The sequence below is a fragment of the Folsomia candida genome, unplaced genomic scaffold, assembly GCF_002217175.1.
Source record: "Folsomia candida strain VU population unplaced genomic scaffold, ASM221717v1 Fcan01_Sc003, whole genome shotgun sequence".
Classification (NCBI taxonomy): domain Eukaryota; kingdom Metazoa; phylum Arthropoda; class Collembola; order Entomobryomorpha; family Isotomidae; genus Folsomia; species Folsomia candida.
Window position 1 is genome coordinate 1326995 of NW_019091195.1, and position 16644 is coordinate 1343638.

The window sequence follows — 16644 nt, forward strand, 5'->3', positions numbered from 1 at the left end:
TAATGGATGGTTCAACCTACATATTTATCAACTTTGTGTCTAATGTTTATATAAATCAATCAGGTAATGAAATTCATTATTGACCATTAAGAAGGACAAGATGTTACTGTTTACCCCACCTTTTGCGTCCTCATCAAGAATTAATAAAAAAATTTGTCGTTTGCGTAATCTCATGTTCATGTCTACTAAAAATGTGAGAATTTGAAATTTAGGCTTTTGACTTTAATTGGGTCGTGACAGCATGCCCTGTATAGTGTAATCCAAAAGACCAGGAAACACATTTACCGATATTACCTTAGTTTTCTCCGCTATCAATTCCTGCAAAGGTATAGCATTCGAAAAAATAATCATCGAGGTTAGACGTGGACAGGCAGATTGTTTTTCCGCACAAAGGGGGTTTCCCCTGAACTAACCGAATTACTTCTTGTTTCTCTTAATGTATCACTATCAGTACATTATTACCCATCGTTATACTGAGGAATAATAATGTTTAAATTGAGATCGTTTCTAGTAGTTTTCTTGTTACACGGATTAACATTTGTGTCCGCTGATGACGACGGAACAAATAGTGCTCAGAAAGCAGTCTTAGATATCTTGTCATCAAGCAATTACTCCAAATTCGCCCGACCTGGGACACCAAGCACCCCGACGCAAATTAAAGTGAACATGCTCGTCAGAAGAGTAGAGAAAATTGACGATATTTTAGTAAGTATAATTTAAATGTAATTCAGATGTACTGAATATTTTAATAACTTAAATTCTCACAAGATGCAACTATCTATGCAATTTACTTTGCGACAAATTTGGTATGATCCCCGATTGCGATACAGCAACCTGGTAAAATCGCCCCCTTCAATCGGATATGTCACGATTGACGACTCTGCCGCAAATTCGGCCTCCTTATGGACGCCTGACATAATGTTTGGAAATGAGGCGTCCTCATCCATTCATCAAGTAATGAAGCCCAACAGCTACAAAAGAATCTTTCCGGATGGGATGGTGCTGTGGAGCACGAGGTTAACTTCGACCATGTCTTGTCAAATGGACCTCCGCTACTTTCCCTTCGATAAACCCATCTGTCCAATTATTTTAGTCCCCTTTTCATCCACAACGAAAGACATGCATCTCATGTGGGACGATGAAGGGGGGCGCAACCCAATCACATTGTCAGTTCCAAGGTACCAGAGAAGATTTTCAAAGTTTGACTTGGTAAAGTCGTCAGCAGGTAAATACATATGTATGTGCAAACGATGCGAAACTATGGTCAACTGCAATTCTAAGGACACCCTTACTTTTACACTTTTTCTTAATTATTTGTCGTGTATGTAGGAACATGCAGCACATCAGGCGTCCCGGGTTTAGCATCCATTGGAAATTTTAGCTGCATCAAAATGGAGCTGTATTTGGAACGTCAGTCTGGAATGTACTTGTCGATGGTGTATTTACCAACCTCGCTTTGCATCATGCTATCATGGATATCCTTCTATTTGTCGAAATCTATCAGTACAAGGATGAGGTGAGTCTACAAGTTGAAGATTTAAGATAGGTATGGAATTGACTATATTTATAGTTTGACGGTGACGTTACTGTTGACCATGGCCACGCAAATTCAAGGGCTTAACGATAATATGCCACAAGTTAGTTACGCGAAAAGCATTGACTGGTGGACTGGTTTTTGCATGGCATATGGCGCCCTAGCAATCTTGGAGACAGCAATCGTAGCCTATTTAATACAAGGACAAGAAACGCAAGTAGACATTCTAATGCATGGTTTGACAAAAAATAGTTATTCCTCATTGATTAAACATATCGGGGGTGAAAGTATAAGTATGTGTTCTACTGTTCTTCCAGAAAAACGCTTCGTTAAAACAATGATGCTGGACAAGGTTTCAAGGGTACTGTTTCCTGCAGGATTCCTAATGTTCATAATTTTATATACACTCATATTTGTCGTCGGAAACGAATTTATCGAGGCAACTTGACAGATTGATAATTTTGATGTGCTGCGCACCATATGAAACATTTTGAATTTATGATATTGGATTTTAATTTACCAATGATTTATTTGATTCGACATATTTAACTCATTAACATATATGCATAATTGCCATATGTTTAGCAAATTAAACATGTAAGGAGCACCAATTATTACAAATATTCACCAGTCTTCAAATAAGCTAGCAAATTTAGACAAGAAGCAGTACATCCGCTCCAAGATTTGAAATCATTGGAAGGATTCCGTTTGTCTGAACAAACTTCATATCGCAGCAGTATGTGTACCCCTTCTGGATTGTTTTTGTTGGCCAAGTCACCCACGGCAGTTGAGGACAAATGTCGGGACATTTTATCAAACTTTGAGGAACGTCAACTAAATGCGGGTTGTTCACCATGAAGATAGCTGCCGCTGATTTACTTACTGGGTTGTGAATTACTTTCCATGAAATCCTAATAATAAATTAACATCATAACAAATCCTAACAAGAATAAATGCAGTGTCGACAGAATTTTCGCGAAGTTGCTTCAGTCTTCAAGAAGCAAGCTTCCAGACTCAAGCAACCTATCTTATCAGGCTCCTACAGAGGATAAGCCTGAGAATGATGGATAAAGTAGTTAGTTATAAAAATAGTCATAAAAATCGAAAAGGTAGAAAGGCTATTTTTCAATTAGCTGATTTACGTTAAGTGGCGACTGCATGTGCAACACTTAATTGATAAGTATTATATGCAATAAATGGATCAGCTATTGGTGCATAATTTTGACTAATTGTTTCCCTAACATCAATTGACTCGTTTTCGAAACGATAAAATGCACGATTTTTTTTGTGGTACAAAGACTTTCTGTCGACACTGTGATATCAATATTTATCAACTGCTAACATACATATGTACGTATATGAAGTTCTATAATAGAACCACTAAATACTATGCCGATAATAATACTTACATTGGAACAGGAAGACGCCGATTTTTCAGAGCATCCTTTGCCAAGTAAATTTCGACATCAGTCCCATTCTCGTTCTGCATGGTCAGCGTTCCTAACCCACCCGTCCATACTTTTAAATCAATTTGTCTTTCCGTAGCCAAATCCCGAATTGCCATTTCCATCGCCTTTATGAATTAATTTTATGGATTGCCGAATTCTCATAATTTCTGATTATTCTTTTGAGATGAATATGTAATCACCTTCCAATTTCCATTGTTAATAATTTGCCACTGTGGAACGACATTGACAAAATAGTAGGTCGCATTCTGTTCATAAATATGAACGAAATCTCCATCAGGGGCTAAATGACCTCGAGCAAAATAGAATGACCGTGCTGCATCGATATAAGCAGGACCTCGGGAAGGTCCTGTCAGCTCAGTGACCACGGCCAACTGAGACTTTTGACTGTAGGCATCGTCTGCCGTAAAGGTGGGGTAATATCCACCCTCCTTGAAACTTGGGCGACGATTGGACACTTCATACGGGTTAAGGGCTGCACCATGGATCGTGTGCTGAGCAAATATCGTTTCGTCTTTTGCAGTATTGTGGCAAACATTAATAAGTGGAAAGCTGTGTAGAGAAATAATTAATTAAAATGGTACATAATTAATGTGGCGTATTGTTGTTGAGAAAAGTGTGTACTCTATAACCTACTAGTTAGGATTTTAGCTGAGTATCATAAGTTTGCAAAATCAGGAATAATGTGGTTATTTAAAGTGCAAATAATATTCCAGAATTTAATAATTGGAATTTGCATTACAATGTACGCACCTGTTTGTCGCAGACAGAAATGTGATGTCAATGTTATCATAGCCATTGTAACAAGTGGAAGCAGGCAGATGCACGACCTTCTCTTTAACTTGGTTTAGGCATCCCATCGAAGTGAAGTTGGGGGACACCAGTCCTGCCTGTTAACACGCCATTAAAAATAACCAATATTTTTGTCATGCTTTTATGAATTCACAACCTTCAAATTCCCGTATCCATCACAAGTGAGTAGGGTTTCAGGGAGGAGGAAATTCTGGAGGAGATTTGTGGCTTCCCCGCAACCAAATTGCAACGACGTTTTTGGAGTCATTTCAATCAGCCATTCGGTTCCATTATATTTCGGGTAGACAATTGAAGTGTCGTTCCAAATTAGTGGAAACCAAGCAGGCAATAAGTTTGTCCCCCAATTTAGTTGACATGAGTTGGCACTATCTCCACTTTGGAAGCAGAGAAATATTGCTGCAAATTAATTCAAGTAATAGGGAATAAATCATGGAGTATAATTCTGTAATTAAATCCCAGTCTTACCCGTCAAAGTCGAAAATAATTTGAACGTCATTTTACTGGTTTCTACAACACGCCACAGGTTAACGCCGTGACGCAAATGTTCAAATTCTCAGTATTTGAGGAGGCTTAAATAATTTGTGAAAAAATCTAAAAACATTGTATTACAAAGCGTTACAATAATTAAAATTCTTATGTAACAACATTTAAATGTTAATATACAACATTTAAACCACATGTTAGTGGACATATGTGAGTATTTAAAAAAATCAAATATGTAAACTGCAAAAATATTATTGTACATGAAAATGTCAAAACCATCTGTGAGAAAACGCATATTTTATTTTTGCATGATTTAATGAGCATTGCACCTGCACTATTGTCAGTAAAATTGTATTAATTTCTTAAATTAATATTAATGTAATCAAAGCTTAATGCGATATTGTGCATACAAATTTTTAACGCATATGTAATTTCTGTTTTGAATTTCTGAATTGAGGTTCAGTCGTCTATTCTATTACTACGAGTACATGACTTCAGCGAGCAAATCGGAACACCTAAGATAAATATGTCACGACATTTTCGGTTATGTCCCATTTTGGAGAGTCCCAAAAAATTATATAAGTTGTATGGGTTTAGTGCTTAAATTCTTACTTTCTCATTAAAAATAGCACTCTTTTTTTATGCAATGAACCACAAATTCTTTACCCCGACATGTTGAAACCATAAAATACATGTGCCCGTAGTCTGCTCCTGAAAGTATTCCAATTTTATTACCAACCAAATTCCTAGTTAAGCTCTTCCCGTAGTGAAACTAATGGTTTTCTTTTCAGCTCCTTTCATCCTCGTTCCAAAATCTAACCAAAATCTAAAATCGACACTTGGTTCTTAGTAAATATAGATCTGTGCCAAACTTTTGCGGATCCATGTACATATTGCTTACAGGTAGTGGAAAAGGTGAATGGAATATATGATCACGTAAATCCTTCAATTTCCTAAACATCTCACCCATAATGTGTCGTTGGCGTTTTACGGGACAGAAAAATTTAGTTGACACGCATATCCACCCAACACCTATGTAAATATACAATTGCGTATATTCCTTCAGTTCCAGACAGCATTTTTCCCCGATTTTTCGGTTCACTGTGCATTAAAAGCTCTCCCAAGCTAAATTTAGTACGGCTTCCGTTTATTTTTTTATTATCCTGTCCGAATCACGTACGCTTGTGTTTATTGAGGCAAAATGTTTACTTTTCTTCCCATTCCGATTCCGAGTTGTGTATCGCGAACATCAAGATTATCTTATCTCGACGGAGTGAGAATCCTTTTGTCAACTTCAATTATTTACATACGTATCTTGTGTACAATAATTTGACTCAAATTAGATTTGCATAGAATAAAATACTTATTATCAATAAAATTCGATTACAAAATTTTTACAAAAGACTGTCAAATAATATTGTGCAGAAATATTTGGGACGATACATAATAAAAACACACATACATACGTATAAGTACATACATATGCATATTTGCATACACACATAACACATACTTGCATAGTGGTTTTTGATGGCTGTGCGATTGACAAGTGGCTGACAAGTTGACAACCTGACGATATGAATAGCACGCTAACTGCCAATAATCATCTCGAGTCACAACCAACACCCAGCTCGGATGAGGGTGAAAAATCTGAAAAATGTCCCGTCTGTCAAGAAAATGCAGACAAAATATGCTCAGGTTCTTTCTTTCAAATATGCTTTCAAATATGCTTTCAATTATGTTCTTTCAAATATGTTATGTTCAGGTTGCTCATCCGTCTTTTACTGCTCCACCATTCATCAGAAAGAGCATTGGAAAAATCATAAAGAATCCTGTCGTCCCTATGTAATAAAGAAAAATGAAGTTTATGGCAGGTATTTAGTCGCTGCGAGGGATTTACCCCAAGGAACAATTGTACTGACTGAAAGTCCCCTCGTCGTTGGACCAAAAAGGACTACATATCCGGTCTGCCTGGGTTAGTACGTACATACATATGTATAAATAGCTGTTAGAAATTGCTAATGTTTAAGCACACATACATACATTTTCCGTCTAGGATGCCACCAGCGAGTGGACTGTAGTTACCACTGTTCCAAATGTGGGTTTCCAGTTTGCAATGAGAGTTGTGAAAATGTGGGTAGAAAAAGTAAACCATAAAATCATAAAGGAAGTTATTGTTTATACATAAAGTCGCAATTTGGTTTCTAATTTTATCTAGAATCCAAATCATTCTGAAAACGAGTGCCCCATTTTCCAGAAGGGCCATTCCATCGGATCTCGCATTACAGACCCTACCTCATGCCATCCCGCCTATGAGGCGGTGACCCCACTTCGATGCATTCTCCTGAGAAGTCGAGACCCTGCAAAATGGGCTAGGTTAAATACGATGGAACATCACAATGAATACCGTAGCACCTTAACCACTCTGTGGAACAGGAATGAGGTCAACACGCTTAAACTTATCCGAGAGTGGTACAAAATGAAGGACGAGTACGACGCCGAAACTATTCACACTTGTATTGGATTTGTAGATGTGAACTGTTTTGAGATCAAGTATCAAAATATTGAGTACGTTGTTTTGTTGAGATACATATGCATGAATATTTCCAATTTATGTAAGTCTTCCAATCTGTTAAAACGATCTCATTTGTTTTTGTCCGTGCAGAATTTGCGGTCTGTATCCAGAAACCTCTCTCATGGGACATGACTGTGTCCCAAACACGGTACACGCCACTACCACGGGCCCCAGCTTTCGTATGATTGTTCGGACTTCTCTTCCAATTCGAAAAGGGGAAATTATCTCTACATCGTACGTAGACGCATTAAAAACGACCACCAGGCGAAGAAAATTTCTAAAGAATACCAAGTATTTTGACTGTTTCTGCCCAAGGTGTAAAGATCCCACAGAATTTGGCACTTTTTTATCTGCCATGAAATGCGGACAATGTTCAAGTGGATATTTATTACCAAAAAATCCTGTCGAAATTTCGGGATCTTCGCCAGATCTGGACCAGGTTCTGTGGTACTGCACTTCCTCATCTTGCAGTAATTCGGTCAAATATGGAAAACTTGCATCAATTTTAAACAAAGTTGAGAAAGAGATTGAGTCGGCGGATAGCTGTGGCGTGGGTTCAAGAATTTCTAGGTTGGAGCGGATGCTTAAAAAATTCAGTGGTAAAGTTCTACATCCAAATCATGCCTTGATGTTGGGCTTAATGAAAACGTTGACCAGAGCATATTTAAATGAGTGGAATGGAAACGAGCTGGAAATCAAGATGGAAATGATGGAAATGCTACAGAGGAAGAAAGAGCTTTGTTTACAGGTTTGACAAGATTGATGGATAATTTTTACAGGTTTTCTTATAAATAGGAGCTTTGTTTGCAGTTGTTGCATGTCCTGGATTTGGTTGACCCTGGATTGAGCAGGCCCAGAGGAGTCACGCTCTATCAATTATTTACTGCAGAGTTGCCCATCGCAAGGATTCAATTGTCTCAAGGTGAAATTACGGGGGATGATTTTATCGCTAAAGTAGACGAAATTCTGGAATACCTCACAACCACAAAAACAATTTTGGACTTGGACAGATTAATCGTGGACTACCCCACGCTCGCTTTGTCCGTCGATAAAGCGATCGATACAATGTATGAGGAAAAGTCTAGAGTGCAGGAATTGCTGAAATGATAACATATTAATTCATTTGTTTCTCTTAATGCTTATATATTTTCTACCAATCGGTTTGTCTCATGCAATAAACTTCCTTATGTACGCTCATTCACTCAGAACAATTATTATTTTTATTGCAGATAATTATTAATTTTAGCTATAAGTGACAATCGGGGGAATGTTCATTGCTGGGTTTTCCATGAAATAGTTTGCAGGTTTGAGCCAAAATCCAAAACTCCTGAAAATAACAAATTTTTTGTCAACTCATAAAAAATCTCGCAAAAACTTTAAAATACGAAATAATACTCTGCCGGCATCAGAGGAAACTCTTCTGTGCGTGGGATATGCGTTGTCCTAAAGGTGTGCCAAACAACGACATCTGCGACGTATACAATAAAGTTGTTAATAAAAAATAATTGGTCATGTAAAAGTTTAATGAAAACCTTCTCTTTCTATCGACTCATCTGGAGCGTTCCCAACCCACTCTGGTAATCCAGAATTGTTTAAATAGAACCCCCCAGGGTACATTTGCTCATCATTGTATTTTGTGACCCACACGTCATAGTCAGAGAACGCACAAAGTGGGTGGAGTGGGGAATCTTTCCTTAACAATGTACTCATCGTGTTATCGGGATGTAGTTTATATCCCATTCTGGTCCCAGAGATTGGATGCAGCTTATCTGGCACAGCGATAAGCCAAGTTCGACCCTGTTCCGGAGAAGTATTAGATCTTCCGACAGATGCTGTTTGAAGCTCTGTCGTCTTTGTGGTCCATCCATTGCCGAACGGATTATCGAAAGAACCAGTTGGTGCTACATATTAATTTTAGGGCTTCATTTGAGAATAAACTTTCACCTGCTCATCAATGACTAACCATCATCCTGAAGAATATCCACCGTATGCACAGTATTCTTAACTCCGCCAACATCAGCATCAATCCTGTACGTGAATATGTGTTGATGATAGATCGTGTTGAGGTTGGGAGCAATGACTGTCCCGTGTCTGAGGTCGGATAATTTGGGCACCCCCACAGCCACTTTGGGATTCACCACTCCATTTAATTTTACCTCCAACCGAATTGAAGCATCCTGGTGAAAGTACCAGGTAAACATGTAATCGTAATTTCCAGACGTGATGATCGACATTATTGCTAATCGGTTAGCTCGAACGGTGACGATCCGACCAGAGTGAGGTTTCCCTTTTCGCCAAAGAACGCCACCATCATCCTCAAACACACAAACAGCGTTCTTTTTCGTTTTTGGAAGACCATTGTGATAATTCCCAACCCCGTGGAAGAAGTGGGTGATCCCACGACAATCTTCGGGAGAGGAGAGCTCATTGGCGCGAATACCTAGACCGTAATTGATAAGTCAAGCTTTTATTTTTTCATGTAACTTTATGGGCGTTGCGCCCGAAAAAGTTCAGTAAATAAATTATATATACCCACCGAGTCCGTAATGTCCTAAATCTATTGGCTATTGCAATTTTTTTATAGTTATTATGCGACCACAGAAAATGGGAATTAGTAAGTACTATGCACATAAAATTGTACTGATTCATCTCACAATATTTCGATGGAATGGTGGCCTTGGATCGGCATAGATTAAATTCAGCTCAGATAAAGTTAGTTTATAGAATAATGGATGATATTTCCCCTTATCGGTGAAACTGACTGTGTTGAGGACGAGACCTTCTCGAGCAGAAAACCTATAAAATTAGCACCATAAAGAAACTACACTTAATGAGATTATTGAAATTCCCCATGTATATTTACGCATAAGTACTTACGCCACCCTCAACTTGAATCCTTGCCATTGAATCTGACTCCCACTCACGCGAAAATTGACCCCTTCTGGTTGGAAGACATGTACCGGTTTCACTCTTGGTCTGTATGATTCCCACGGGCGGAGGAGTGGGTCATATTGGTGCTCTGCTCGAGACGACAAGGGACGACCCAGTAAGGTACGATTTGTCCCGTGGTACACGGGTAGATCCTGAATTTCCACAACTTTCTCCAGTTGTACGTCCACAATTGCAATGAAGTTCACAGGATGGGCTGTCATTACGGATTGATGAACTTAATGTTTTATAACTATTTATATTAAATATTTGATAAAACATTATGCAATGATGATAACCATAAAAGTTGTCTTGTTCAAAATTTCTTAGGTAGAACCAGACTTGGGCAATTCGTCTGTTCTTATACGCCGGATTTTCATCGTTGTAGATGTAGAACCTGTATATTCATAAATATGCATAAAGTCCATACAAATTTTGCATCAATTTAATTTCACTCTCACCAAGGATCACTAGAAACTTCAGCAGTAATGTTCTTAACACCCAACTGCTTAAACCTTTCCTGTACTTTTAAATCGCTTAGAGCCATTTGTGGTATGATTTCCCCTTCTTCGTTAATTGCAGTCATGGGTTGAAGATGAAGTTCTCTTGGCATTTGAGTCCAACTATCGACCTTCCCTTTATCCAGATCCACCACCACTTCGTAAACGTCTCCGCCATTATTAAGGTCAAACAAGACGGTGTGTGACCGTCTACAAATCTCGCCTGGCCCCGGGGCTTCATCGCGTAAAAAGAATGGAAGCAATTCGGCCTTCTTGGGCTCTTTGAGCAGAATTGAAGAAATTATGAATCGTCCGGATGGAACTTTTTGTTGAGCTGTGGATCTCACAAGGTTCGCTGTTAAGTATACTTCATCCGGTGTGATGGTATCAAGTGGGTGCAGTGCTGTAAATGAGGTTATGCTGTTATTATTTAGAGTGACCGTCGACTAAAATCTTTTTTGAGAAGGACGTCAGGCAGAGATTACCGTCTTTTCCTTGAACCGATAAAATAACAAAGCTCCACAACGAAATTACGATCAACATCTTGCACCAATTACTGGAGGTTATGTACCCACGGAAGGGTAATATGTGTCGTACGCCTAAACCGGAAAAGTGTGTCAGGAAATAAAGCTAGATTGTGTAATGCGTGTTCTCGTGCATATTTGCAAGTCAATCATACAAAGGAACCCGTTGTCACCATTGTGGTTAACATCCCCTCAACATGTTTCTAATTGAGGTTGGGTAGTATTTAAATAGTATGCATTTATGAAAGAGAGAGAGAGAGAGTTATGGGATGTCGTGCGTGCATATTTTTTACATTGTAGCACGAAGTAGCAGCACAGCGGGGGATATGAAACAGTGCCCCCCGGAACTACTTATTTATTAATTGTTTTCGGAAGTAAGTCAAACATGCTTTGCCTGGGTTTCATGAATTCATTACCATCGCATGAACACTAGCCACGTATAATCTATGCTGGTCTTGAATAATGCTTCTATTCTTGCTGGGAAACAAATAATTTGCCAAACTTCAAAATATTCATTAAAACCTGAAAAGGTCTTAAACTAGAATGTATGCAACAGTTTCATGGATTTGGATATTAATTTATACATAAATATTAGTTTGGCCAAAATTTGCCTGTGAGAAACTATCCACTGTATAATAATGTCCATAAAATGTCTTGTTTGCAATGATAATTTCTAAAGTAAGAAAGTAATACTTGTGTGCATACACCGTTTGTTGTGAAATCAATTTTATTCGCATATTTACTAATTTATTTTTTGGAAATATTTAAATGCTGTATAACGATCATTCTGTTATCCTACATATCTTTAGTAAAGGGCAAGATAAGAAATTAGAACAATTAATGCCCGCCCTAAACATCCTGACATGGATGCTCCTGACTCTGTTGTAGAGGGCGAAGTGACCACAGTTGTTGGGGGCGAAGTGACCACAGTTGTTGGGGGAGAGGTGACCACGGTGGTAGAGGGCGAAGTGACCACGGTTGTTGGGGGCGAAGTGACCACAGTTGTTGGGGGAGAGGTGACCACGGTGGTAGAGGGCGAAGTGACCACGGTTGTTGGGGGCGAAGTGACCACAGTTGTTGGGGGCGAAGTGACCACAGTTGTTGGGGGAGAGGTGACCACGGTGGTAGAGGGCGAAGTGACCACGGTTGTTGGGGGCGAAGTGACCACAGTTGTTGGGGGAGAGGTGACCACGGTGGTAGAGGGCGAAGTGACCACGGTTGTTGGGGGCGAAGTGACCACAGTTGTTGGGGGCGAAGTGACCACAGTTGTTGGGGGAGAGGTGACCACGGTGGTAGAGGGCGAAGTGACCTCGGTTGTTGGGGGCGAAGTGACCACAGTTGTTGGGGGAGAGGTGACCACGGTGGTAGAGGGCGAAGTGACCACGGTTGTTGGGGGCGAAGTGACCACAGTTGTTGGGGGAGAGGTGACCACGGTGGTAGAGGGCGAAGTGACCACGGTTGTTGGGGGGGAGGTGACCACAGTTGTTGGGGGAGAGGTGACCACGGTGGTAGAGGGCGAAGTGACCACGGTTGTTGGGGGGGAGGTGACCACGGTTGTAGCAGTATTGGTGGTCATTTCTTCGCAAGTCTCAAATGCTAAGCTATCACCCCAGTCCAGCCTCATTGATGTTCCTCTCGGGTCATTGAAACAGGGCGAATTCTCAATATCCCATTTTAGACAAGCTATTAAATGTGAATTACAATGTTTAGCTAATTTGGCCATTTACGTATGCATGAACTAGTGCGATATACTCACTATATTCCTCATTGACCAATTGGCTCACAGAACAATCCTACAGTACAAAAGAATATCATTCATGCATACGTATTAGTGTTTTTGTTCCATTATTTCAGTCGTAATATGTTTCTTAAGCTCACATTGATTGCATAATTAATAAAACAATGAATGTCAACTGCGACAATTCCACCCCAAATAAGATTAAAAATAGCTGTAAGGACTGCTCCAATGTCACCGGGTCCGTTTATCAATTCTGTATGCGTTCCATCTGCAGCGATTGTTTCAACCAACCAGTCAGCAGACCAAACAATTTCAGGAATATGCTTATCCCAGTTGAGCTGCGTAAGCATCAATTTTTCATAAAGTGGAAAGGCTTTTGCCTCTGCAAAGAGTGAGAGGAAATAATCTTCTGACTTCAGCTGGCCATTAGTTGAGCCAATATGAAAAGTGACATCTTTTGTTGAGTCGGTCTTATCGGTAATAATCAAATTGATGTCGTAATCAGCAATCATTTCCAGTAATGGAAGAGATATCTTCCAAAACAGCACGACTGCCCCGCTAGGCATGACTTTGAATGTGAGGAGATCTTTTAGAGAGTCCAGTCCTGAGGTGACCATTTCCTTGCTGGTCAGATTGATAATAAACACATTAAGCATTACTTGATAAAAGAAATAAATATCTTATCTTTTATCAGACAAGTGGGTAACAAATTGGAACTATGACACAAAAAATTAATTATGTTGTGTCCATGCAATTGAATAATTTCAACGTATGTAGGTAAATAGGTACAAATGGACCCAACTTGGATGTGCTCAGATGTATGTATGTACAATGTAATGAAGGGCAATGATTTTAAATAATTACTTGAAATCAATTTTGAGGTCCACTTTTAGATTTGGGAGGTCGAGTAAAGTTGTCTCTAATGTTGTTGGCTTGTAGCAAATATAATCGGGAAAGGGATAACCAGGGAGAAGCGGAAGTAGTGGGAAGGCTGGATTTTGTAAGTGGCGAAAGTGATTGGAAAGTCTGTTCGACACTGCATGAATAATCTCCTTTCTTGATGCTGTAAAGAATTAGAGTATTGTTTTTTTTATGCAATTAGTCTCATGTTTCAAGTTATAACTAATCAAGACAAAAATTACAAAAATACCGTTCTGAAGAAGTTCTTGAACTTGAAGTAAATTCGAATCTTTTATGACAAACCCGGAGCACAGACAATTTATCAATTGCAGTGAAATGAATGCGAATAAAATGCCTGATTTCGCCATGATTTTAACGATCTTAAGTTTCAGAAGTAGCAAGTTTTCTTCTCGGACTTGCTGGATGGGGATGAAAAAAACACTGCTTTATTGGGGATGCAGGTCGGGTGTGTAGAAGATCTATGTAATTATTGGGTATGCACCTCTCAGGAAATGTCACACAGTCGTATGACATGTATGACATTGATTATTAAGTGGTATGGAGTAATCATTAGCCATGTTAGTCTTATCGGGAATAAATGACAAAACTTGACTTATTACAAAATGGACATCCATTGTGAGTGTGCTATCAAGTAAGAATGCACATCTACAGATCTGTACTGGACATACAGATACGTGCGTATGTGAATATCGATTGTCGTACTTATCGACAACTTCAGTTTTTATCAAACCTCTTGAGTGTAATGCTTTATGTACATGCAAGTTCTGGAAATGTTAATTTCAGGCGTCACCAACAAGTACATACATAAATCTTCGAGAAAGTAATGTGATATATGTATGTACATATATTCGTGTTAAGAAATAAAATCAATTCTGCCGTTGAATAATTTTCGCAAAAGTTTTAATTTACAAAATTATGAAACCTCATATACATTTTGTAAAAGTTTATCGTCATTGAAGTTTTATATAATTGAATTTTAGCACTTTATCATAGGCAGAATAAGAGAGTGAAAAATGCCAATAAATAATAGCATTTAAAAGATGCTGTGGGAGGAGCCCCGGAATAGTGAAACGTAGTTGTGGGGATATTAGAAACCGTAGGAAAATTTGTTGTAGTTGTTCTTGGAGTGGTGCTAGAACGGGGTGGTCTTCGTGATGTTGTACTGGAAGGTTGCAAGGTCGTGGGGACTGATGAAGATGGAGTTGGAGTTGAGGTCAAGGTCGTGGGGTTTGATGAAGATGGTGAGGTCAAGGTCGTGGGGTTTGATGAAGGTGAAATTGTAGAAGTTGATGAAGACACTGGTAGTGTGCTAATGGGCGTGGTACTCAAATCAGTAGTTGTATCCGTTGTTGAAGTTGACGAGGTAGAAGAGGCGGTAGGTGATGAGGTAGTTGGTGAAGTAATTGTAGGCGAAATTGTTGAAACAGTTGTAGACATTGTAGGCTCCGTCTCAGGTTCTTCAGTAGTTGCAGTGGAACTTGCAGGGCTTGTGCTGGGTTCCTCAGTCTCTGTAGTTGGACTGGTGAGGTCTTCTGTTACTGTAGTTGGACTGGTGGGGTCTTCTGTCACTGTAGTTGGGTTACTCGTGGGGTCTTCTGTTACTGTAGTTGGGTTACTCGTGGGGTCCTCTGTTACTGTAGTTGGGTTACTCGTGGGGTCTTCCGTCACTGTAGTTGGACTACTGGTGGGGTCTTCTGTTACTGTAGTTGGGTTACTCGTGGGGTCCTCTGTTACTGTAGTTGGGTTACTCGTGGGGTCTTCCGTCACTGTAGTTGGACTACTGGTGGGGTCTTCCGTCACTGTAGTTGGACTGCTAGTGGGGTCTTCCGTTACTGTAGTTGGGTTACTCGTGGGGTCTTCCGTCACTGTAGTTGGACTGCTAGTGGGGTCTTCCGTTACTGTAGTTGGACTGCTAGTGGGGTCTTCCGTTACTGTAGTTGGACTGCTAGTGGGGTCTTCCGTTATTGTAGTTGGACTGCTAGTGGGGTCTTCCGTTATTGTAGTTGGACTGCTAGTGGGGTCTTCTGACACTGTGGTAGGACTACTTGTGGGTTCCTCGGGTTCCTCTGTCGATGAAGCTGAGGTAGGTAGGTCTGTCGTTATAGTTTGAAGCATTACTTCCTGTGCATCATTTAGCAGTTCACTTTGTTTTACATTGTCATTTCTCCAAAATTTATCATTCAATATTGATGCAGATGTATTTCCTTTTTCCTTGTCCTCAACTTTAAAGAGAAAGTGAAAGGCCAATGTATATAACACAAATACAATACACATGTTTGTATGCTGCATGTCAATTACACACTTAATTGGAAAACCGAAATCATATCGTCTAATGTACATACCCCAGGCTTAATAGAATTTGCAAATATTTTACCCATATTATTAAAAGCTACGCATATTGCATATTGCAGAACCACAAATACTGAACTTACATTCTCGGGATCTTTTCAAGTTTGCACCTTCAATTATATTTAGTGTCGTAATTAAAAATATAAAAAACGCCCAAATATGTAGACTGTTCATTTTGTAAAATATTTGTAATTCTAACTATTTATATATTTAAGTATCTATCTATGAATAAGTAATAGCTCGGATCAAGAAGGACCTGTGTGTGGAAAATTTTAATATGGGATATATAGTTATGAATCAATTGATTCGTGGTTTTTGCGTGGGTTATTTACTTATCAAAGTTACATATTTTTGCAGATAATGTCACATTTCAAAAGATTGTACGTCATTAGAAATATCTTATATTATTAGTCACCGACTAATGCACATATTTATAACATACGTATGTATTAATATTGTATAAATATAGTGTATGGTGACCCATTTAATAAACATTAATGTCATTGTCAATCTTCCTGGTAATCTGAGTACTGGATGTTATGCGACATTCTGGATTATTTGATTGATCACCGGTTTCACCATATTCGCCGTTTGGAGAAACATTCAGCAAATTGTGATGGGTTTACGCGTTATGTACATACATCGATGTGATGTGATCGCCGGTAGTCCAGTGGACAATTTATTATCGATAGCATAAGTATTCTTTAATCAGAGCACATATACGTATGACCGTAAGAAAAGCATTGGATTGAATCCAGCAGTAATGGAACATCCTGATCTTCAGGATTTTCCAACTTTGGTGTTCACATACCT

At 39.1% G+C, this 16644-nt stretch overlaps 6 protein-coding genes across 8 annotated transcripts; 2 read left to right on the forward strand and 4 right to left on the reverse strand.

The window, feature by feature from the left end:
- Window positions 1-102: 102 nt before the first annotated feature.
- LOC110845636 (glutamate-gated chloride channel) lies at window positions 103-2258 on the forward strand. The gene is made up of 4 exons (XM_035849546.1): window positions 103-1225; window positions 1330-1516; window positions 1571-1770; window positions 1852-2258. Exons 1-4 carry the CDS (start codon window positions 769-771, stop codon window positions 1980-1982), a joined length of 975 nt encoding a protein of 324 aa, XP_035705439.1. The 5' UTR covers window positions 103-768; the 3' UTR covers window positions 1983-2258.
- LOC110846474 lies at window positions 2044-4430 on the reverse strand. Its single transcript, XM_022093242.2, has 6 exons — window positions 4279-4430; window positions 3950-4209; window positions 3754-3890; window positions 3183-3552; window positions 2944-3107; window positions 2044-2445 (listed from the first exon to the last, which is right to left on the reverse strand). The coding sequence occupies exons 1-6, from the start codon at window positions 4307-4309 to the stop codon at window positions 2187-2189; spliced, it is 1221 nt and encodes a 406-aa protein (XP_021948934.1). The 5' UTR covers window positions 4310-4430; the 3' UTR covers window positions 2044-2186.
- A 1079-nt stretch (window positions 4431-5509) lies between these two features.
- Window positions 5510-8072, forward strand: LOC110846362 (SET domain-containing protein SmydA-8). Of its 3 annotated transcripts, none has more exons than XM_022093083.2 (6): window positions 5510-5994; window positions 6062-6271; window positions 6353-6429; window positions 6515-6864; window positions 6962-7619; window positions 7682-8072. In XM_022093083.2, the coding sequence occupies exons 1-6, from the start codon at window positions 5874-5876 to the stop codon at window positions 7976-7978; spliced, it is 1713 nt and encodes a 570-aa protein (XP_021948775.1). In that variant the 5' UTR covers window positions 5510-5873; the 3' UTR covers window positions 7979-8072. The 3 variants fall into 3 exon arrangements, with proteins under 3 accessions (XP_021948775.1, XP_035705438.1, XP_035705437.1); XM_035849545.1 differs by having other exon boundaries at window positions 5865-6271; window positions 6962-7105; window positions 7187-7619; XM_035849544.1 differs by having other exon boundaries at window positions 5865-6271.
- Window positions 8069-10886, reverse strand: LOC110845637 (copper amine oxidase 1). The gene is made up of 10 exons (XM_022092092.2): window positions 10785-10886; window positions 10261-10702; window positions 10099-10196; window positions 9749-10016; window positions 9526-9667; window positions 9408-9435; window positions 8835-9311; window positions 8404-8772; window positions 8267-8339; window positions 8069-8198 (listed from the first exon to the last, which is right to left on the reverse strand). Exons 1-10 carry the CDS (start codon window positions 10840-10842, stop codon window positions 8114-8116), a joined length of 2040 nt encoding a protein of 679 aa, XP_021947784.2. The 5' UTR covers window positions 10843-10886; the 3' UTR covers window positions 8069-8113.
- A 646-nt stretch (window positions 10887-11532) lies between these two features.
- Window positions 11533-13992, reverse strand: LOC110846542 (mucin-2). Its single transcript, XM_022093331.2, has 5 exons — window positions 13712-13992; window positions 13426-13624; window positions 12702-13185; window positions 12580-12616; window positions 11533-12506 (listed from the first exon to the last, which is right to left on the reverse strand). The coding sequence occupies exons 1-5, from the start codon at window positions 13827-13829 to the stop codon at window positions 11629-11631; spliced, it is 1716 nt and encodes a 571-aa protein (XP_021949023.1). The 5' UTR covers window positions 13830-13992; the 3' UTR covers window positions 11533-11628.
- A 373-nt stretch (window positions 13993-14365) lies between these two features.
- Window positions 14366-16174, reverse strand: LOC110847420 (salivary glue protein Sgs-3). The gene is made up of 2 exons (XM_022094360.2): window positions 15915-16174; window positions 14366-15704 (listed from the first exon to the last, which is right to left on the reverse strand). Exons 1-2 carry the CDS (start codon window positions 16003-16005, stop codon window positions 14470-14472), a joined length of 1326 nt encoding a protein of 441 aa, XP_021950052.2. The 5' UTR covers window positions 16006-16174; the 3' UTR covers window positions 14366-14469.
- Between the last annotated feature and the right edge of the window lie 470 nt (window positions 16175-16644).